Source organism: Oncorhynchus mykiss, chromosome 21, assembly GCF_057628025.1.
Source record: "Oncorhynchus mykiss isolate SJ-2025 chromosome 21, ASM5762802v1, whole genome shotgun sequence".
NCBI lineage: Eukaryota > Metazoa > Chordata > Actinopteri > Salmoniformes > Salmonidae > Oncorhynchus > Oncorhynchus mykiss.
In genome coordinates, this window is record NC_143042.1 from 54,560,001 (window position 1) to 54,578,322 (window position 18,322).

The 18,322-nt window shown below is 46.1% G+C and overlaps 1 protein-coding gene across 1 annotated transcript; it reads right to left on the reverse strand.

The window, feature by feature from the left end:
• Positions 1–398: 398 nt before the first annotated feature.
• LOC118942962 (uncharacterized) lies at positions 399–18,045 on the reverse strand. The gene is made up of 5 exons (XM_036958316.2): positions 17,659–18,045; positions 6,085–7,842; positions 5,879–5,986; positions 1,722–1,967; positions 399–821 (listed from the first exon to the last, which is right to left on the reverse strand). Exons 2-5 carry the CDS (start codon positions 7,807–7,809, stop codon positions 648–650), a joined length of 2,253 nt encoding a protein of 750 aa, XP_036814211.2. The 5' UTR covers positions 7,810–7,842; positions 17,659–18,045; the 3' UTR covers positions 399–647.
• Positions 18,046–18,322: the final 277 nt, after the last annotated feature.

Here is an 18,322-nt window from a genome sequence, read left to right on the forward strand (position 1 = left end):
ATCATTACAAAGGAGGAGAACTCTCTCCAACTCTATGGCCTCACATGCTAATTGAAATCATTACAAATACTTTCTGTGTTTTGAGTTTACCAGTTGCAATGGAACTAATATAATAGTCTGGCAGTCCAAGCGAGCAAAAAAACAAAACAAACGCTAAGTACTATTTGAACCCAGACGTGGTATTGAGTAACACAGCCAATAAGAGCAAGCGAACTATAAGCGACAGACAACCAGAGACATTCAGTGTGTGTGTGAGAGAGAGCATGGATGTCCCATACGATGTGCGTTCCATGCAGTGTGTGTGTGTGTCCCTTGCGGTTTGTGTGTGTGTGTTCCGTGTGTGTGTCCCTTGCGGTTTGTGTGTGTGTTCCGTGTGTGTGTCCCTTGCGGTTTGTGTGTGTGTGTGTGTGTGTCCCTTGCGGTTTGTGTGTGTTCTGTGTGTGTGTGTGTTTCCCTTGCACATTGTGTGTGTGTGTTCCGTGAGTGTGTGTCCCTTGCGCATTGTGTGTGTGTTTTCTGTGTGTGTGTGTCCCTTGCGGTGTGTGTGTGTTTTTCGAGTGTGTGTGTCCCTTGCGGTGTGTGTGTGTGTGTGTGTGTGTCCCTTGCGCATTGTGTTTGTGTTTTCTGTGTGTGTGTGTGTCCTCTCCTCAGCCCATTGGACATCCAGGCAGTCTAAAACTATCTGGAACAGGGTTGTCTAGTTTACAGATAATTTTGTAGATGGATTTCTTCCAGCAGGGGTCACTATCTCTCCCAGTCTGTATCGCCGTGTAGAACTCTCTCAGTGCTAACTCTGCTATCTCCACAAACCTGTCAGGAACCTAGAGAGAGAGAGAGAGAGAGAGAGAGAGAGAGAGAGAGAGGAGAGGAAGGAGGGGGGAGGAGAGGGAGGGTGAGAGAGAGAGAGAGAAGGAAGGAGGGGGGAGGAGAGGGAGGGTGAGAGAGAGAGAGAGAAGGAAGGAGGGGGGAGGAGAGGGAGGGTGAGAGAGAGAGAGAGAAGGAAGGAGGGGGGAGGAGAGGGAGGGTGAGAGAGAGAGAGAGAGAGGAGGAAGGAGGGGGGAGGAGAGGGAGGGTGAGAGAGAGAGAGAGGAGGAAGGAGGGGGGAGGAGAGGGAGGGTGAGAGAGAGAGAGAGAGAGAGAGAGAGAGGAGGAAGGAGGAGAGGGAGGGTGAGAGAGAGAGAGAGAGGAGAGGAAGGAGGGGGAGGAGAGGGAGGGTGAGAGAGAGAGAAGGAAGGAGGGGGGAGGAGAGGGAGGGTGAGAGAGAGAGAGAGAGAGAAGGAAGGAGGGGGGAGGAGAGGGAGGGTGAGAGAGAGAGAGAGAGAGAGAAGGAAGGAGGGGGGAGGAGAGGGAGGGTGAGAGAGAGAGAGAGAGGAGGAAGGAGGGGGGAGGAGAGGGAGGGTGAGAGAGAGAGAGAGAGAGAGAGAGAGAGAGAGAAGGAAGGAGGGGGGAGGAGAGGGAGGGTGAGAGCGAGAGAGAGGAGGAAGGAGGGGGAAGGAGAGGGAGGGTGAGAGAGAGAGAGAGAGAGAGAGAGAGAGAGAGAGAAGGAGGAGAGGGAGGGTGAGAGAGAGAGAGAGAGAGGAGGAAGGAGGGGGAAGGAGAGGGAGGGTGAGAGAGAGAGAGAGAGAGAGAGAAGGAGGAGAGGGAGGGTGAGACGTTCAATGTGCATGTATAAGAGAGATACACAGTGACAGATAGCTAGTCCCTACACCCCTCACACCTACCTGATAGTCGTTGCTCTTGTTATAATGCATGTTTAGTATGCGATAGAGCTCCGTGTCTCTCCCCAGGCGGAGGGGGGGCTCTCTGCCTTCTCTCCCTAGGCGGAGGGGGGGCTCTCTGCCCTCTCTCCCCAGGCAGGGTGCACCGTCGCGGGCAGCCTGTCTGGCGAAGCGTTCCATCTGGATGTAGAAGAACTCACGGAAGTTACTGAACCACTTGATGAGCTGGGAGGTCACGCAGCGGTTGAACTAACAGGTGGGAAAGAGAGATGGAGAGAGAGAGAGAGAGTCATGGAGAGAGAGAGAGAAATTGTTCAACATGGTTTTAACTTCTGGCTGCTTCCCTGATGTCTGGAACCAGGGGCTCCCCTATCCACAAAAGTGGAGACAAATCAGACCCCAATAATTACAGGGGAATTTGCGTCAACAGTAACTTGGGAAAGATTTTCTGTAGCATTTTGAATTCAAGAATTCAAACCTTTCTTCAAGAAAAAAATGTAATAAGTAATTGTCAAATTGGCTTTCTCCCTAACCATCGCACTACTGACCATATATACACCTTACACACACTAATTAATAAACACGTCCACCAAAAAAAAGAGGGCAAAATCTTTGCTTGCTTTATTGACTTTAAAAAAGCATTTGATTCGATTTGGCATGAAGGGCTATTCTACAATATTCTACAAAGTGGGCTTGGTGGTAAGGTGTATGACTTAATAAAATGTATGTACACAGAAAACAAGTGTGCAATAAAAATCAAAAACCAAAGAACAGAATTTTTTTCACAACGTCGAGGTGTGAGACTAGGCTGCAGTTTGAGTCCAAATCTTTTCAATATTTATATCAATGAATTAGCAGACATGTTGGACCAATCTCCAGCCCCAGGACACTATTTAACACAGAGGTGAAATACCTGCTATATGCTGATGACTGCAGCCCCAGGACTCTATTTAACACAGAGGTGAAATACCTGCTATATGCTGATGACTGCAGCCCCAGGACTCTATTTAACACAGAGGTGAAATACCTGCTATATGCTGATGACTGCAGCCCCAGGACTCTATTTAACACAGAGGTAAAATACCTGCTATATGCTGATGACTGCAGCCCCAGGACTCTATTTAACACAGAGGTAAAATATCTGCTATATGCTGATGACTGCAGCCCCAGGACACTATTTAACACAGAGGTGAAATACCTGCTATATGCTGATGACTGCAGCCCCAGGACACTATTTAACACAGAGGTGAAATACCTGCTATATGCTGATGACTGCAGCCCCAGGACTCACACTATTTAACACAGAGGTGAAATACCTGCTATATGCTAATGATTTGGTACTTCTATCACCAACCAAAGAAGGTCTTCAACAAAACATTAATATTCTGGAGCAATATTGCCATAATTGGGCCCTGGCAGTAAATTTCCAAAAAACTAAAATCATGATTTTCCAAAAAAAAACAGATGTCAGAAACACAAATGTAAATTCACCCTGAACAACACCTTAATTGAACACACAAAACATTACACCTACCTTGGTCTGACCAGATTTGCATCGGGAAACTTTAATATGGCAGTGAAGGCACTCAAAGAAAAAGCCCGCAGAGCAATGTATGCAATAAAAATGAAATTATTCAAAATCAACATCCCAATTCAAATTTGGACTAAAATATTTGACAGTGTAATCCTACCAATAGGATTACTTTATGGAAGTGAGGTTTGGGGGCCACTCAATAAACTGGATTTTAAAATGTGGGACAAACATCCAATTGAAGCCCTACATGCAGAATTCTGTCGGAAAATCCTACAAGTCCAGAGAAATACACCAACTAATGCATGTAGGGCAGAATTGGGCCGCTTTCCAGTAATAATGAAAATACAGAAAAGATCATAAAAATTTTGGCTACATCTAAATTCAAGTCCAAATTCGAGTCTGCAATTTAAAGCACTTCAAACCCAAGAGCTAAGCCCAGAAACGAGCCCTCTCAGTCAGCTGGTGTTGGACCTCACCAACCAAGCTGACACCAGCACTGCTTCAAAAGAAAGAATTCCAATAAACAAAATCATGAACCAATCAAAGGAATCATATTTACAATACTGGAAAAACAAAACAAAATCCCAAAGCCGACTAAATTGCTATCTGACCCTAAACAGAGAATATGAATTGGCTGATTATCTCTACTCTGTCAGAGATACGAAGCAGAGACAGATCCTTACCAAGTACAGGCTGAGTGACCACCGATTGGCAACAGAAACCGGCAGACATAAAAAGACATGGCTACCCAAAGAGGAGTGTGTATGTGGTCACTGCATGACAGGGGAGGTAGAGACAGAGATGCACTTTCTCCTTTACTGTGATAAATATTCCTCACAAAGAGACTCATTATTCACAGAAATGACTACATATATTCCACATTTTTACAAATTGAACCCAGAGGAAAAACTAAGAATACTCATGGGCGAAGGATGGAGAGAGAGAGTGAGTAATGGAGAGAGAGAGAGAGTAATGGAGAGAGAGAGAGTAATGAAGAGAGAGAGAGTAATGGAGAGAGAGAGAGAGTAATGGAGAGAGAGAGAGAGAGTAATGGAGAGAGAGAGAGAGAGTAATGGAGAGAGAGAGAGAGAGTAATGGAGAGAGAGAGAGAGAGTAATGGAGAGAGAGAGAATAATGGAGAGAGAGAGAGAGTAATGGAGAGAGAGAGAGTAATGGAGAGAGAGAGAGAGTAATGGAGAGAGAGAGAGAGAGTAATGGAGAGAGAGAGAATAATGGAGAGAGAGAGAGTAATGGAGAGAGAGAGAGTAATGGAGAGAGAGAGAGAGAGTAATGGAGAGAGAGAGAGAGAGTAATGGAGAGAGAGAGAATAATGGAGAGAGAGAGAGTAATGGAGAGAGAGAGAGTAATGGAGAGAGAGAGAGAGAGAGTAATGGAGAGAGAGAGAGAGAGTAATGGAGAGAGAGAGAGAGAGTAATGGAGAGAGAGAGAGAGAGTAATGGAGAGAGAGAGAGAGAGTAATGGAGAGAGAGAGAATAATGGAGAGAGAGAGAGTAATGGAGAGAGAGAGAGTAATGGAGAGAGAGAGAGTAATGGAGAGAGAGAGTAATGGAGAGAGAGTAATGGAGAGAGAGAGAGTAATGGAGAGAGAGAGAGTAATGAAGAGAGAGAGAGTAATGGAGAGAGAGAGAGAGAGTAATGGAGAGAGAGAGAGAGAGTAATGGAGAGAGAGAGAGAGTAATGGAGAGAGAGAGAGAGTAATGGAGAGAGAGAGAGTAATGGAGAGAGAGAGTAATGGAGAGAGAGTAATGGAGAGAGAGAGAGAGTAATGGAGAGAGAGAGAGTAATGAAGAGAGAGAGAGTAATGGAGAGAGAGAGAGTAATGGAGAGAGAGAGTAATGGAGAGAGAGAGTAATGGAGAGAGAGAGAATAATGGAGAGAGAGAGAGTAATGGAGAGAGAGAGAGTAATGGAGAGAGAGAGAGTAATGGAGAGAGAGAGAGAGAGTAATGAAGAGAGAGAGAGTAATGGAGAGAGAGAGAGAGAGTAATGGAGAGAGAGAGAGTAATGGAGAGAGAGAGAGAGAGAGTAATGGAGAGAGAGAGAGTATGTGTGTCTGTGTGTATCATTCAGAAGGCGAACGGGCAAGACAAAATATTTAAGTGCCTTTGAACGCGGTATGTTCGTAGCTGCCAGGCGCGACGGTTTGTGTCAAGAACTACAACGCTGCTGGGTTTTTCCACTCAACAGTTTCCTGTGTTTATCAAGAATGGTCCGACACCCAAAGGACTTCCAGCCAACTTGACACAACTTGTGGGAAGCATTGAAGTCAACATGAGCCAGCATCCCTGTGGAACGCTTTCAACACCTTGTAGAGTCAACATGAGCCAGCATCCCTGTGGAACGCTTTCAACACCTTGTAGAGTCAACATGAGCCAGCATCCCTGTGGAACGCTTTCAACACCTTGTAGAGTCAACATGGGCCAGCATCCCTGTGGAACGCTTTCAACACCTTGTAGAGTCAACATGAGCCAGCATCCCTGTGGAACGCTTTCAACACCTTGTGGAGTCAACATGAGCCAGCATCCCTGTGGAACGCTTTCAACACCTTGTAGAGTCCATGTGTGTGTGTGTGTGTGTGTGTGTGTGTGTGTGTGTGTGTGTGATACCTTGACATCGGGGAAGTAAGTCTTGAGTGTGTTAGAGCTGGGGTATCTAGCGTAGAAGAACATCAGTTTGGCTTTCTTCAGATGACAGGGAGTCAAACCCTCCTGAGAGTAACCATGGTTAAGGAGTAGCACGGAGATCACACACACACACACACACACACACACACACACTTGTTCTCACTCCTCCTCCAAAAAAAAAAGGATATTGAACCCGGACCAAGATACATCCCAGAATCCATCCCACCGTCTCTTCCTCCTCCTCTCATCCCTCCATCCCTCTCATGATGATGTTGCAGCCCTCCATCCAGCCGGTCCAATCCCTCCATCACAGCGAGCGGAGGGAAGGAGGGACGAGAGGAAGAGGAGGAGGGGGTGAGGAGGGGGGGGAAAGGGTTCCCCTCCATGTAGGCCTCAGAGTTCATAACGTTCCCTTTGTGGAGAGGATGAAGGTGAGAGAGAGAACGAGTGAAGAGCTGTTGCATGGTGTAGTGGAGGAGGGGGAGGGGGAGCGGGCAGGAGGAGGGCGGGAGGAAGGGGGAGGAGTCCTTATGACAAGAGGAGGGGGGGAGGAGGGCAGGGTGGGTGTGGTGGTGAGGGGGGTGAGGCTGGCAGAGAGAGGGGAAGGGGTGAGGAGGGAGAAGAGGGTTTTTAGTTTGGTTGTTAGGGTGGTTGTTGAGGGGTAGAAGATGGTTTCGGCGGTTGTCAGGGCGACGGGTAATCAACGGCAACGCTTCAGATTGTTCCTGGTGGGGGGGTGGAGCTCTGTTTGAGTGGGGAGGTGAACCTCCACCCCGTTCTCTATCTCTCCTCTCTCTCAGGGCTGCCCACACTCCTCCTCCGCCTCCTCCCTCGTTCCCTCCCTCTCTGGGTGACAGGGTGAAAGGATGAATGGAGGGAGGTAGAGGTTTGTTTTGGGTGTATAGACGGAGGACACTATCGATGACTCGAGCTACAGCGCTTCCCAGTTCCTGTTTCAAAGCTTGGGCAAACTTCTGCTCCCCTCCAAAACGCTCCCATTCCCCCCTCACCACCCCACACCCCATCCACACTGCCGCCCTCTCCAGAACCCCCTCCAAAAACACCCCCCCTCCTCCATTCACGTTCCTCTGTTCTTCACTCCTTTTCTCATGATCCCTCGCTTTTCGGTCTTGTTTAGAGATGCCTTGGAAGTGGGGAGAAGAGGGGATGAAGGGAAGAGAGAGATTGTCTATTTCTCCCACCTCCTCTCCCACCTCCTCTTCAGTGATCCCTTCTGCTGTCTCCTCCTCCTCTTTGTCCGTCTCTCCATCATCATCCTCCTCCTGCTCTCCTCCGGTCCACCTCTTCTTCTCCTCCTGAGCGGGTCTCTCTCCGAATGCTTTCCATACTTTCTCCTGCAAGGCCTTCAGTCTTCCTCTCGCCTCTTCCAACTGTTCCTTCAGCTCCTCTCTCTCCCTTCTCCTCCCCTCCCTCCCTTTCTCCCTGTTCCCCCTCTCCGCACTCCTCCTCCTTTTCTCCTCCTCTTCTTCTTCTTCCTCTAAGCCTATCTCTCCATCTCCTTTATTTAGACTCTCCAGTCTCAATCGCTTCACTCTCATCATGTCATAACTCCAGTCCGCCACTAGGGCGTCACCGCTCAGCCTCTTCCCCCCCACCCCTACCAACCGTCCACCCATCCCCTCCTCCTCCTCCTCCTCCTCCATCCCTTCCTCTACTCTGTTATATCTGTCTAGGTGTAATTCCCCCCCGGACCTCATGGGGGCTCCACCAGGCTGCAGCAGGTGGTGGATGAGGGGGTAGGAGGGGTTGGCTCCAGGGTAGGGTGCACCGTGCCCACCTCCAGAGGGTGTGAGGTGTCTGGGGAGGTCAAGGGCGGTGGAGGGTTCAGGGTAAAGGTCAAAGGGAGAAATGAGGGAGGACTGACGACCAGACAGATCAGAAGGGGAATCCATGGAACCTTCTATTCTCCTCGTCGATGACTGTTTCTGGAAAGAGAGAAAATATTAAACTGGTTAGAAATCAAGTTTGTGTTTAAAAGTGATAGGAACCCCATTGTGACCGTCCGTACCTTACACCCCACATCAGGCACCTGGAACACTCAGGTGTGACAAACTGAATGTTTCAGAGAAAATACTAAACCCATAACACTCAGTTATGTGTGGCTGTTAGAATTTATCGAGGGAGATCTGACTGTTTATTCAGATGTTTTACCCCAACAGTGCCCCCCCCCCCCCCCCCCCCACGACAGAGAGAGATGACAACAGTGGAGGTAGAGAGGTAGCAGTGTGAAAGCAGTAGTTCTACTTGACAGTGATAACAACACACACACACACATTTCACTGTACTTCTATCACATATAGACAAACATGCCGGACAGGAAAGAGCAAGGCAAGCAGACACACAGACAGACCAGACAGACAGACAAAAGAGAAAAGTGACATTTTAAATAGGATTTTAATCTAGCTATAATCCATAAATTCATTCAACTAAACGTGTGGCAGTTTAACGGTACAGCGAACAGGTCACATCAGTCACCATGGTAGGGGGTTATTAATAATTCCGTTGCAACATTAACTATATAATCCAACAGTTTAAAAATAGGTGAATATCAATTATTCAAATTCGATCTCTTTTCACAGTTGTGTTCGTTTGGGTGTCACTGACTAGGCTAATACCTATTGGGTCCGTAAAATGGGGTCGTCATTGTAAATAAGAATTTGTTCTTAACTGACTTGCCTAGTTAAATAAAAAGGTTCAATAAAAGTCTGTACATTGCAATATTAATGTCCAATAGGTACAAATAGACTGACTGGGGAGGTGAACTCCCACAATCAAAGTCCTGCAATATGAGCTACAATGCTAATATGAGCTACAATGCTAATATGAGCTACAATGCTAACATGAGCTACAATGCTAATATCAGCTACAATGCTAATCTCAGCTACAATGCTAACATGAGCTACAATGCTAACATGAGCTACAATGCTAATATCAGCGACAATGCTAATATCAGCTACAATGCTACTATCAGCTACAATGCTAATATGAGCTACAATGCTAATATGAGCTACAATGCTGATATCAGCTACAATGCTAATATCTGTGCAAACTCTTCAAAGTTGTGTTCTTTGGGTGTCACTGAATAGCCTGAAACTCCATTTCACAGAACCAAGATCCATGGCTAAGGCTGTACAGTGCATAAAGTATGCCCCTAATGCAATTTCTTGCCTAGTTAAATAAAAATATTAAACAAAAAATAATATACAATTATTAAGTCTAATACATCCACAGGGCGATTAACTGATTTGTCCTTTTCTGTCAAGTTAAATTGTGTTTTGTTTTGAGTCATATAGCAACATTCCAAGCGTGTTATTTAGTCCAAATATTGCATGATTCCACTTGTTTTGTTTCCGTTTGCATCAGTTTCAGTGCCGTTCGTTTATTTAGAAGGCGAACCGAATACGCCCCTGCTGTGGCTATCTTCACATAGACCCGTGGCAGTGCTGGCCCCTGCTGTGGCTATCTTCACATAGACCCGTGGCAGTGCTGGCCCCTGCTATCTTCACATAGACCCGTGGCAGTGCTGGCCCCTGCTATCTTCACATAGACCCGTGGCAGTGCTGGCCCCTGCTGTGGCTATCTTCACATAGACCCGTGACAGTGCTGGCCCCTGCTGTAGCCATCTTCACATAGACCCGTGGCAGTGCTGGCCCCTGCTATCTTCACATAGACCCGTGGCAGTGCTGGCCCCTGCTATCTTCACATAGACCCGTGGCAGTGCTGGCCCCTGCTGTGGCTATCTTCACATAGACCCGTGACAGTGCTGGCCCCTGCTGTAGCCATCTTCACATAGACCCGTGGCAGTGCTGGCCCCTGCTGTGGCTATCTTCACATAGACCCGTGGCAGTGCTGGCCGCTGCGGAGAACAACGTATCTCCAGGTTACCCGTTTTCCCGTGTGGATGCGTGCATCGAAAACTTGGTGTCAGCTAGCTGCTACAAGTTACACGTTGGTGAACGGATACATTTGCTAGCTATTCATCTGATTGATAAAGTTGCTAAAAAAATTCCATTAACTAGCCAGCTAGTGTAGGGGGGGGGGCAGGTAGCCTAGTGGGTAGAGTGTAGGGGCGGCAGGTAGCCTAGTGGTTAGGCAGGGGGGGGGGGGGGCAGGTAGCCTGGTGGTTAGAGTGGAGGGGTGGCACGTAGCCTAGTGGTTAGAGTGTAGGGGCGGCAGGTAGTCTAGTGGTTAGAGTGTAGGGGCGGCAGGTAGTCTAGTGGTTAGAGTGTAGGGGGGGCAGGTAGTCTGGTGGTTAGACTGTAGGGGGGGCAGGTAGTCTGGTGGTTAGACTGTGGGGGGGCAGGTAGCCTAGTGGTTAGAGTGTAGGGGCGGCAGGTAGCCTAGTGGTTAGAGTGTAGGGAAGGCAGGTAGGAGTCGCTGGTGCGCGATGAGACAAGGATATCCCTACCGGCCAAGCCCTCCCTAACCCGGACGACGTTAGGCCAATTGTGCGTCGCACCACGGACCTTCCGGTCACGGCCGGCTGCGACAGAGCCTGGGCACGAACCCAGAGTCTCTGGGGGCACAGCTGGCGCTGCAGTACAGCGCCCTTCACCACTGCGCCACCTGGGAGGCCCCAACTATGCTAATTGATTAGTTCAGTGATTTCCTAAATTCAACACACACAAAAACATGAAGTGCCTGCGGCAACCCAAGCCCAGGGTTGCCTACCCCGATCCTTAAGAGGTATTACAGTCAATGCTTATGAACTGAATATCGTATTTTGAATTTCCATACATCAATGACACTAACAAAAAAGATTGAATCGTTCAGCAACATGTGCAGTAAATGCTAACATGTCTTTGGTGATGAAAGGTAATCAATGTATCAGGGCCACTGCATGCTGTGAAATGGGCTTGGATGTGTGACATCTTCAAGCTGCCTTGGCTGAAGACTGTGGCCTTCAGTGGTACCCGGAAACAAGGGCCTTACTCGGGGAGTACAGCAGTAGTCTCTCAGCATGTACTGTATTGTATTGTAACCACTCAAATTCATACCAACAGCTGCGGACACAAGCACTGACTTATAGTCACTTTGTCGACTTGTACCATTCTTCAGTCTTGTCTGGGATATATATTTTAGTTGACAAGCCTGTGTTGTGTCGGATATACATGAATAAAAAGGAATTTACCGTGGACATGAGACTTAAATTTACCTTAGACCTTTTGAATCACAAGCTCTTAAAAGTTAAAATTTTGTTTTTACAATTAACAATAAAACATTTTAAAAAGTTGTTTATACAAAAAAACTTGACTGTGGCCTTTGAAAGCAGTGATAGTTGCATCCTTCCTCGAAACAGTCTGTGGATAAAGAGGGGTAGGTTTGTTGATGTGTTGCTAGCTGGAAAACAGGGTGGTAGGTTTTGTTGATGTGTTGCTAGCTGGAAAACAGGGTGGTAGGTTTGTTGATGTGTTGCTAGCTGGAAAACAGGGTGGTAGGTTTGTTGATGTGTTGCTAGCTGGAAAACAGGGTGGTAGGTTTGTTGATGTGTTGCTAGCTGACAACAGGGTGGTAGGTTTGTTGATGTGTTGCTAGCTGGAAAACAGGGTGGTAGGTTTTGTTGATGTGTTGCTAGCTGGAAAACAGGGTGGTAGGTTTGTTGATGTGTTGCTAGCTGGAAAACAGGGTGGTAGGTTTGTTGATGTGTTGCTAGCTGGAAAACAGGGTGGTAGGTTTGTTGATGTGTTGCTAGCTGGAAAACAGGGTGGTAGGTTTGTTGATGTGTTGCTAGCTGGAAAACAGGGTGGTAGGTTTGTTGATGTGTTGCTAGCTGGAAAACAGGGTGGTAGGTTTTGTTGATGTCTTGCTAGCTGGAAAACAGGGTGGTAGGTTTGTTGATGTGTTGCTAGCTGGAAAACAGGGTGGTAGGTTTGTTGATGTGTTGCTAGCTGACAACAGGGTGGTAGGTTTGTTGATGTGTTGCTAGCTGACAACAGGGTGGTAGGTTTGTTGATGTGTTGCTAGCTGGAAAACAGGGTGGTAGGTTTTGTTGATGTGTTGCTAGCTGGAAAACAGGGTGGTAGGTTTGTTGATGTGTTGCTAGCTGGAAAACAGGGTGGTAGGTTTGTTGATGTGTTGCTAGCTGACAACAGGGTGGTAGGTTTGTTGATGTGTTGCTAGCTGGAAAACAGGGTGGTAGGTTTGTTGATGTGTTGCTAGCTGGAAAACAGGGTGGTAGGTTTGTTGATGTGTTGCTAGCTGGAAAACAGGGTGGTAGGTTTGTTGATGTGTTGCTAGCCGACAACAGGGTGGTAGGGCAGAACAACAGATTGTTTACCTTGTCATGCTCGGGGATTCGATCTAGCAACCTTGCGGTTACTGGCCCAACGCTCTAACCACTAGGCTACCTGCCGCCACAGTGAAGGAGGTTCACGAGGAGTACAACTCCAGTGCTCTGGAGAGATCGCAGGTAGTGGCTCTGGGTGTCCTTGGACCTGTCTGTATCTAGCACCTGAAGTGTGACGGATAGAGGTATCGAGTCTCCTAGAAAGAGAGAGACCGCTGCCCTCCCACTAGCACAGGGTCCCCTGCCTATTATCAAAAATAAAAATAAAATGTTATTTGTCATGCGTCAAATACAACAGGTTGTAAACGTCACAGTGAAATGCTTACTTAGAAGCCCTTTCCCAACCTTCTGGTCGGATGCCATGCAGGTGCCACACCAGGCGGTGGTGCAGCCAGTCAAGATGCTCTCAATGGTGCAGCTGTATAACATTTTGAGGATCTGAGGGGCCGATGCCAAATCTTTTTAGCCTCCTGAAGGGGGGAAAGAGGCGTTGTCGTGCCCTCTTCACCACTGCGTTGGTGTGTTTGGACCATGATAGGTCCTTAGTGATGTGGACACCGAGGAACTTGTTATGATGCAATGTAAAAGAAAACAATAATATCATGACTTACTGACATGTTCCTGCTGGAAGCAAGCCTCCACCTGGATGCAGACAAATCTCCTGCCTTAGATGCAGCCATACATCTCCATCAGGCTCCAAGAAATCATTAAAATCTATAGCTTGCTAAGCTGTTATTTATATTATGGCACCACGTCTCATCTCACTAACAATTGCTATGGCGAACAGCAAATTCCACTATTGTGGCTAATCCTTATTGTGGCTAGCTTCACAAGGGACTTCTTCCATCATGGCAGCATCTTCCTTATTTGACTGTGGTTAGCTGCTAGTTTAGCTGATAGTTTAGCTGCTAGTTTAGCTGCTAGGTTAGCTGCTAGTTTAGATGCCTGTGATTGTTGAGACCTAATTTTGCAGCCCAACTGCTTCAAAGATGGATGTATAGAATTAGCCTAGCTAGCTAGCTAGCCTAATTTACATCCCTCTTAAATTAGGTATCCACGATGGCTTAATTCAGAAAGTAGGCTACACCTCCGAGTTACATCTGAAAGAGGGTTGGCAACAACACCTCCTCCACACTGACTCTTAACACAGGTGCACCCCAGGGGTGTGTCCTCAGTCCTCTGCTGTACTCCCTTAGGGGTCCCCCAGGGGTGTGTCCTCAGTCCTCTGCTGTACTCCCTTAGGGGCCCCTCAGGGGTGTGTCCTCAGTCCTCTGCTATACTCCCTTAGGGGCCCCCCAGGGGTGTGTCCTCAGTCCTGTGCTGTACTCCCTTAGGAGCCCCTCAGGGGTGTGTCCTCAGTCCTCTGCTGTACTTCCTGTTCACCAACGACTGTGGGGTTTTGCACGACGCCAACTCCATTATCTAGTCTCCATGACGACACCACGGTTGTAGGCCCGATAACCAACAACGACGAGTCAGCCTATAGAGAGGAGGTAAGTGAACTGGCATTGTGGTGTCATGACAACAACCTCTCCCTCAACGTCAACAAAACAAAGGAGTTGATTGTTGACTTCAGGAAGCAGAGGGGGGGACATGCTCCAATCCACATCTACGGGAGTAGAGAGAATCACGAGTTTTAAGTTTCTCAGTGTCCACATCATAGGGGACTTGTCATGGATCGACAACACCACCAGTCTTGTCAAGAGGTTGCAACAGCGTCTCTACTTCCTAAGGGGGCTGAAGAAATTTGCCATTCCACCCGGGTCCTTATTTTCCACCATAATTTGCTAATAAATTCATAAAAAATCCTACAATGTAATTTTCTGGATTTTTTTTTCTCATTTTGTTGTCATAGCTGAAGTGTACCTATGATGAAAATTACAGGGCTCTCTCACCTTTTTAAGTGGGAGAACTTGCACAATCGGTGGCTGACTAAATACTTTTTTGCCCCACTGTATATACAGTGCCTTGCGAAAGTATTCGGCCCCCTTGAACTTTGCGACCTTTTGCCACATTTCAGGCTTCAAACATAAAGATATAAAACTGTATTTTTTTGTGAAGAATCAACAACAAGTGGGACACAATCATGAAGTGGAACGACATTTATTGGATATTTCAAACTTTTTTAACAAATCAAAAACTGAAAAATTGGGCGTGCAAAATTATTCAGCCCCCTTAAGTTAATACTTTGTAGCACCACCTTATGCTGTGATTACAGCTGTAAGTCGCTTGGGGTATGTCTCTATCAGTTGTGCACATCGAGAGACTGACATTTTTTCCCATTCCTCCTTGCAAAACAGCTCGAGCTCAGTGAGGTTGGATGGAGAGCATTTGTGAACAGCAGTTTTCAGTTCTTTCCACAGATTCTCGATTGGATTCAGGTCTGGACTTTGACTTGGCCATTCTAACACCTGGATATGTTTATTTTTGAACCATTCCATTGTAGATTTTGCTTTATGTTTTGGATCATTGTCTTGTTGGAAGACAAATCTCCGTCCCAGTCTCAGGTCTTTTGCAGACTCCATCAGGTTTTCTTCCAGAATGGTCCTGTATTTGGCTCCATCCATCTTCCCATCAATTTTAACCATCTTCCCTGTCCCTGCTGAAGAACAGCAGGCCCAAACCATGATGCTGCCACCACCATGTTTGACAGTGGGGATGGTGTGTTCAGGATGATGAGCTGTGTTGCTTTTACGCCAAACATAACGTTTTGCATTGTTGCCAAAAAGTTCAATTTTGGTTTCATCTGACCAGAGCACCTTCTTCCACATGTTTGGTGTGTCTCCCAGGTGGCTTGTGGCAAACTTTAAACGACACTTTTTATGGATATCTTTAAGAAATGGCTTTCTTCTTGCCACTCTTCCATAAAGGCCACAACTGATTGTTGTCCTATGGACAGAGTCTCCCACCTCAGCTGTAGATCTCTGCAGTTCATCCAGAGTGATCATGGGCCTCTTGGCTGCATCTCTGATCAGTCTTCTCCTTGTATGAGCCAAAAGTTTAGAGGGACGGCCAGGTCTTGGTAGATTTGCAGTGGTCTGATACTCCTTCCATTTCAATATTATCGCTTGCACAGTGCTCCTTGGGATGTTTAAAGCTTGGGAAATATTTTTGTATCCAAATCCGGCTTTAAACTTCTTCACAACAGTATCTCGGACCTGCCTGGTGTGTTCCTTGTTCTTCATGATGCTCTCTGCTCTTTTAACGGACCTCTGAGACTATCACAGTGCAGGAGCATTTATACGGAGACTTGATTACACACAGGTGGATTGTATTTATCATCATTAGTCATTTAGGTCAACATTGGATCATTCAGAGATCCTCACTGAACTTCTGGAGAGAGTTTGCTGCACTGAAAGTAAAGGGGCTGAATAATTTTGCACGCCCAATTTTTCAGTTTTTGATTTGTTAAAAAAGTTTGAAATATCCAATAAATGTCGTTCCACTTTATGATTGTGTCCCACTTGTTGTTGATTCTTCACAAAAAAATACAGTTTTATATCTTTATGTTTGAAGCCTGAAATGTGGCAAAAGGTTGAAAAGTTCATGGGGGCTGAATACTTTCGCAAGGCACTGTAAATGCACCTGCACTGTGATAGTCTCAGAGGTCCGTCAAAAGCGCAGAGAGCATCATGAAGAACAAGGAACACACCAGGCAGGTCCGAGATGTTAAAAAAGTTTGAAATATCCAATAAATGTCGTTCCACTTCATGATTGTGTCCCACTTGTTGTTGATTCTTCACAAAAAAATACAGTTTTATATCTTTATGTTTGAAGCCTGAAATGTGGCAAAAGGTCGCAAAGTTCAAGGGGGCCGAATACTTTCGCAAGGCACTGTATATACTTATTACTCCCCCCCCCCAATACACATGTAAATGTTGGACTATAAATTGTGCCTTCCTGTATTATACTTTGGCTAAAATATGTATTATATTCTACTGAGCCTACTTTATGTTCGTATTCTTCTCTTTTATTTAGTATTGTTGTTGCATTATCGAGAAGGAACCTGCAAGTAAGCATATCATTGGACCACGAATACCATGCGTATCCTGTAAACACGACTAATAAAACTTGACTAGCTAATGTGATCTAGCTAACATGAGCTAGCCAACACGCATTGCTTATGACACATGCCACGATCCTGCTTGCTTTACATCTGACAGATAATTTAGCTACCATAGCTAGCTAGGTAGTCATATTTTATGATACTTGTAGTTTAGTTCATTATCTAGCTAGCTAGCTATCTAAGAGTAAAATTTACAGTCTGACTGTAAAACACAGCTAGCTAGCTACTTAAGTGTAAAATGTAGAGTGACTGTAAAACGCAGCTAGCTAGCTACCTAAGTGTAAAATGTAGAGTGACTGTAAAACGCAGCTAGCTAGCTACCTAAGTGTAAAATGTAGAGTGACTGTAAAACGCAGCTAGCTAGCTACTTAAGTGTAAAATGTAGAGTGACTGTAAAACGCAGCTAGCTAGCTACCTAAGTGTAAAATGTAGAATCTGACTGTAAAATGCAACTAGCTAGCCAGCCAACTCGACTTTCAGTCGTAGCCAAGCTAGTCATCTTGTAACATTAGCTTACCGTGCATTTCTGTCCAACTGGACATTCCTCTCACCAATCCCGGCCGACTCCTTCTCGCCTGCTCCCGTCTCTCGGTCTTCTTCTAGGTTCAAAACCATATGGCTGTAGCCCGGTGTCTTATTGTCAGAAGAAACCCACCCATAACACTGCTACCTGGTGTAGTCAGTCAGTCAATGGCTCAGTGTTACAAAGTTGTTCACCGGATTCTACGTAGGACAATGTTCCATTTGTGTGTTTTCACGGCGCGTGTTTTCACGCCACAGCAGCATAAAATAGATTTTATCTCCAATTTCTAATGTCGGGAAAAAAATAGTGACACTGACACATGTATGCTCTACACATGATTGATTTTTTTAAGGGGTGGGAGGTGCTAATGTTAAACATGATCTTTAAATGTTGAACACCGTTATGTCATACTGGACGCAGCCCAGGCAAGTGCAACGGCACTGTGGTATTGATCAACCAATGGTGTGTTAGATACCAGCCACATATGTTTGGTTGACGCCCCCCTCATTATCATATTGGCGGAAGAAATACAGAAACAAATCATATCAATTAAAATAACAAAAATAAACTGCTATTAATTATTCATCTGTGTGCATTCATTAATCTGTTTATATGAGCATTTATTTATGTATTTATCTATTTGTGTGCTTTCATTCATTTCTAATTATGCCAGTCCTCCATAATGAGCAGCTGCCACCCATTAATTATCCGTGCACGTACAGTATGTCGCAGTTGATAATAGGCTAGGCTACATAAACATGGACGGACACGCGCACACACAGGTCAGTGCACTCACAGCAAAGGACATACGGAGTAGTCAAGTGTAGACGAACCAAAAGTAGAATTGACTTAAGACAATAACTCACTCAATTGGATAACACCCCGCAAGGAAACCGACTCTCCTCTCTCTCTGTGAGAATGTTAGAACCGGTTAGTTCTGAGGTGTTCTAGTGTTCCTCTTCCCGTTTTATGTGTCGGCTACCGCTCCTCTCGTGCCCTTCTGTTTGCTCTGGTCAGTGCATCCGCTCCGTAGGAAAGCAAAGCCCTGCGCGCTGTGTTTCCTGTTATTGCTGCTCCTCGTTGTCAATCCCTCTCGCTCTCTCTTTCTAACTCTGTCCCTCTCTCCATCTGTTCTTCCTATATCTCTCTGTCTATCTCTAGCTTCCTAACATACAGTATCTCCCTGTGACATCCTCACACGCTTTGAAAAGGTGCGCGAGGGCGGGCTCGCGAGCTGTTGTCCACTTCACGGCACGGTTGGCATTAACCAACCCCCTTGTTCCCTATCTCCTCTTTCTCTCTGTCCATTATGTAGACTAAAGTATAGCTACGTGATATAGGATGAACTAACGACTTGCCAAAACTGAAATTCACTGGGATTATTTATACATATATATATATATATATATATATATATATATATATATATATATATATATATATATATCTATATATATATTGTGGCTGTAGGACTGAGGGTATATCCAGGGGGTAGTTAGTTACTGGGGCAACTAAACTTCATACTCACTC

What these genes read in the sequence shown, in the direction of transcription:
- LOC118942962 (XM_036958316.2), bottom strand. Translation starts at nt 7,809, where the DNA reads ATGGATTCCCCTTCTGATCTGTCTGGTCGTCAGTCCTCCCTCATTTCT. An exon ending in TGTATCTTGGTCCGGGTTCA is followed by an intron (nt 5,987 to 6,084) that starts ATATCCTTTTTT and finishes AACCATGGTTAC; the next exon opens with TCTCAGGAGGGTTTGACTCC. An exon ending in CTTACTTCCCCGATGTCAAG is followed by an intron (nt 1,968 to 5,878) that starts GTATCACACACA and finishes CCCACCTGTTAG; the next exon opens with TTCAACCGCTGCGTGACCTC.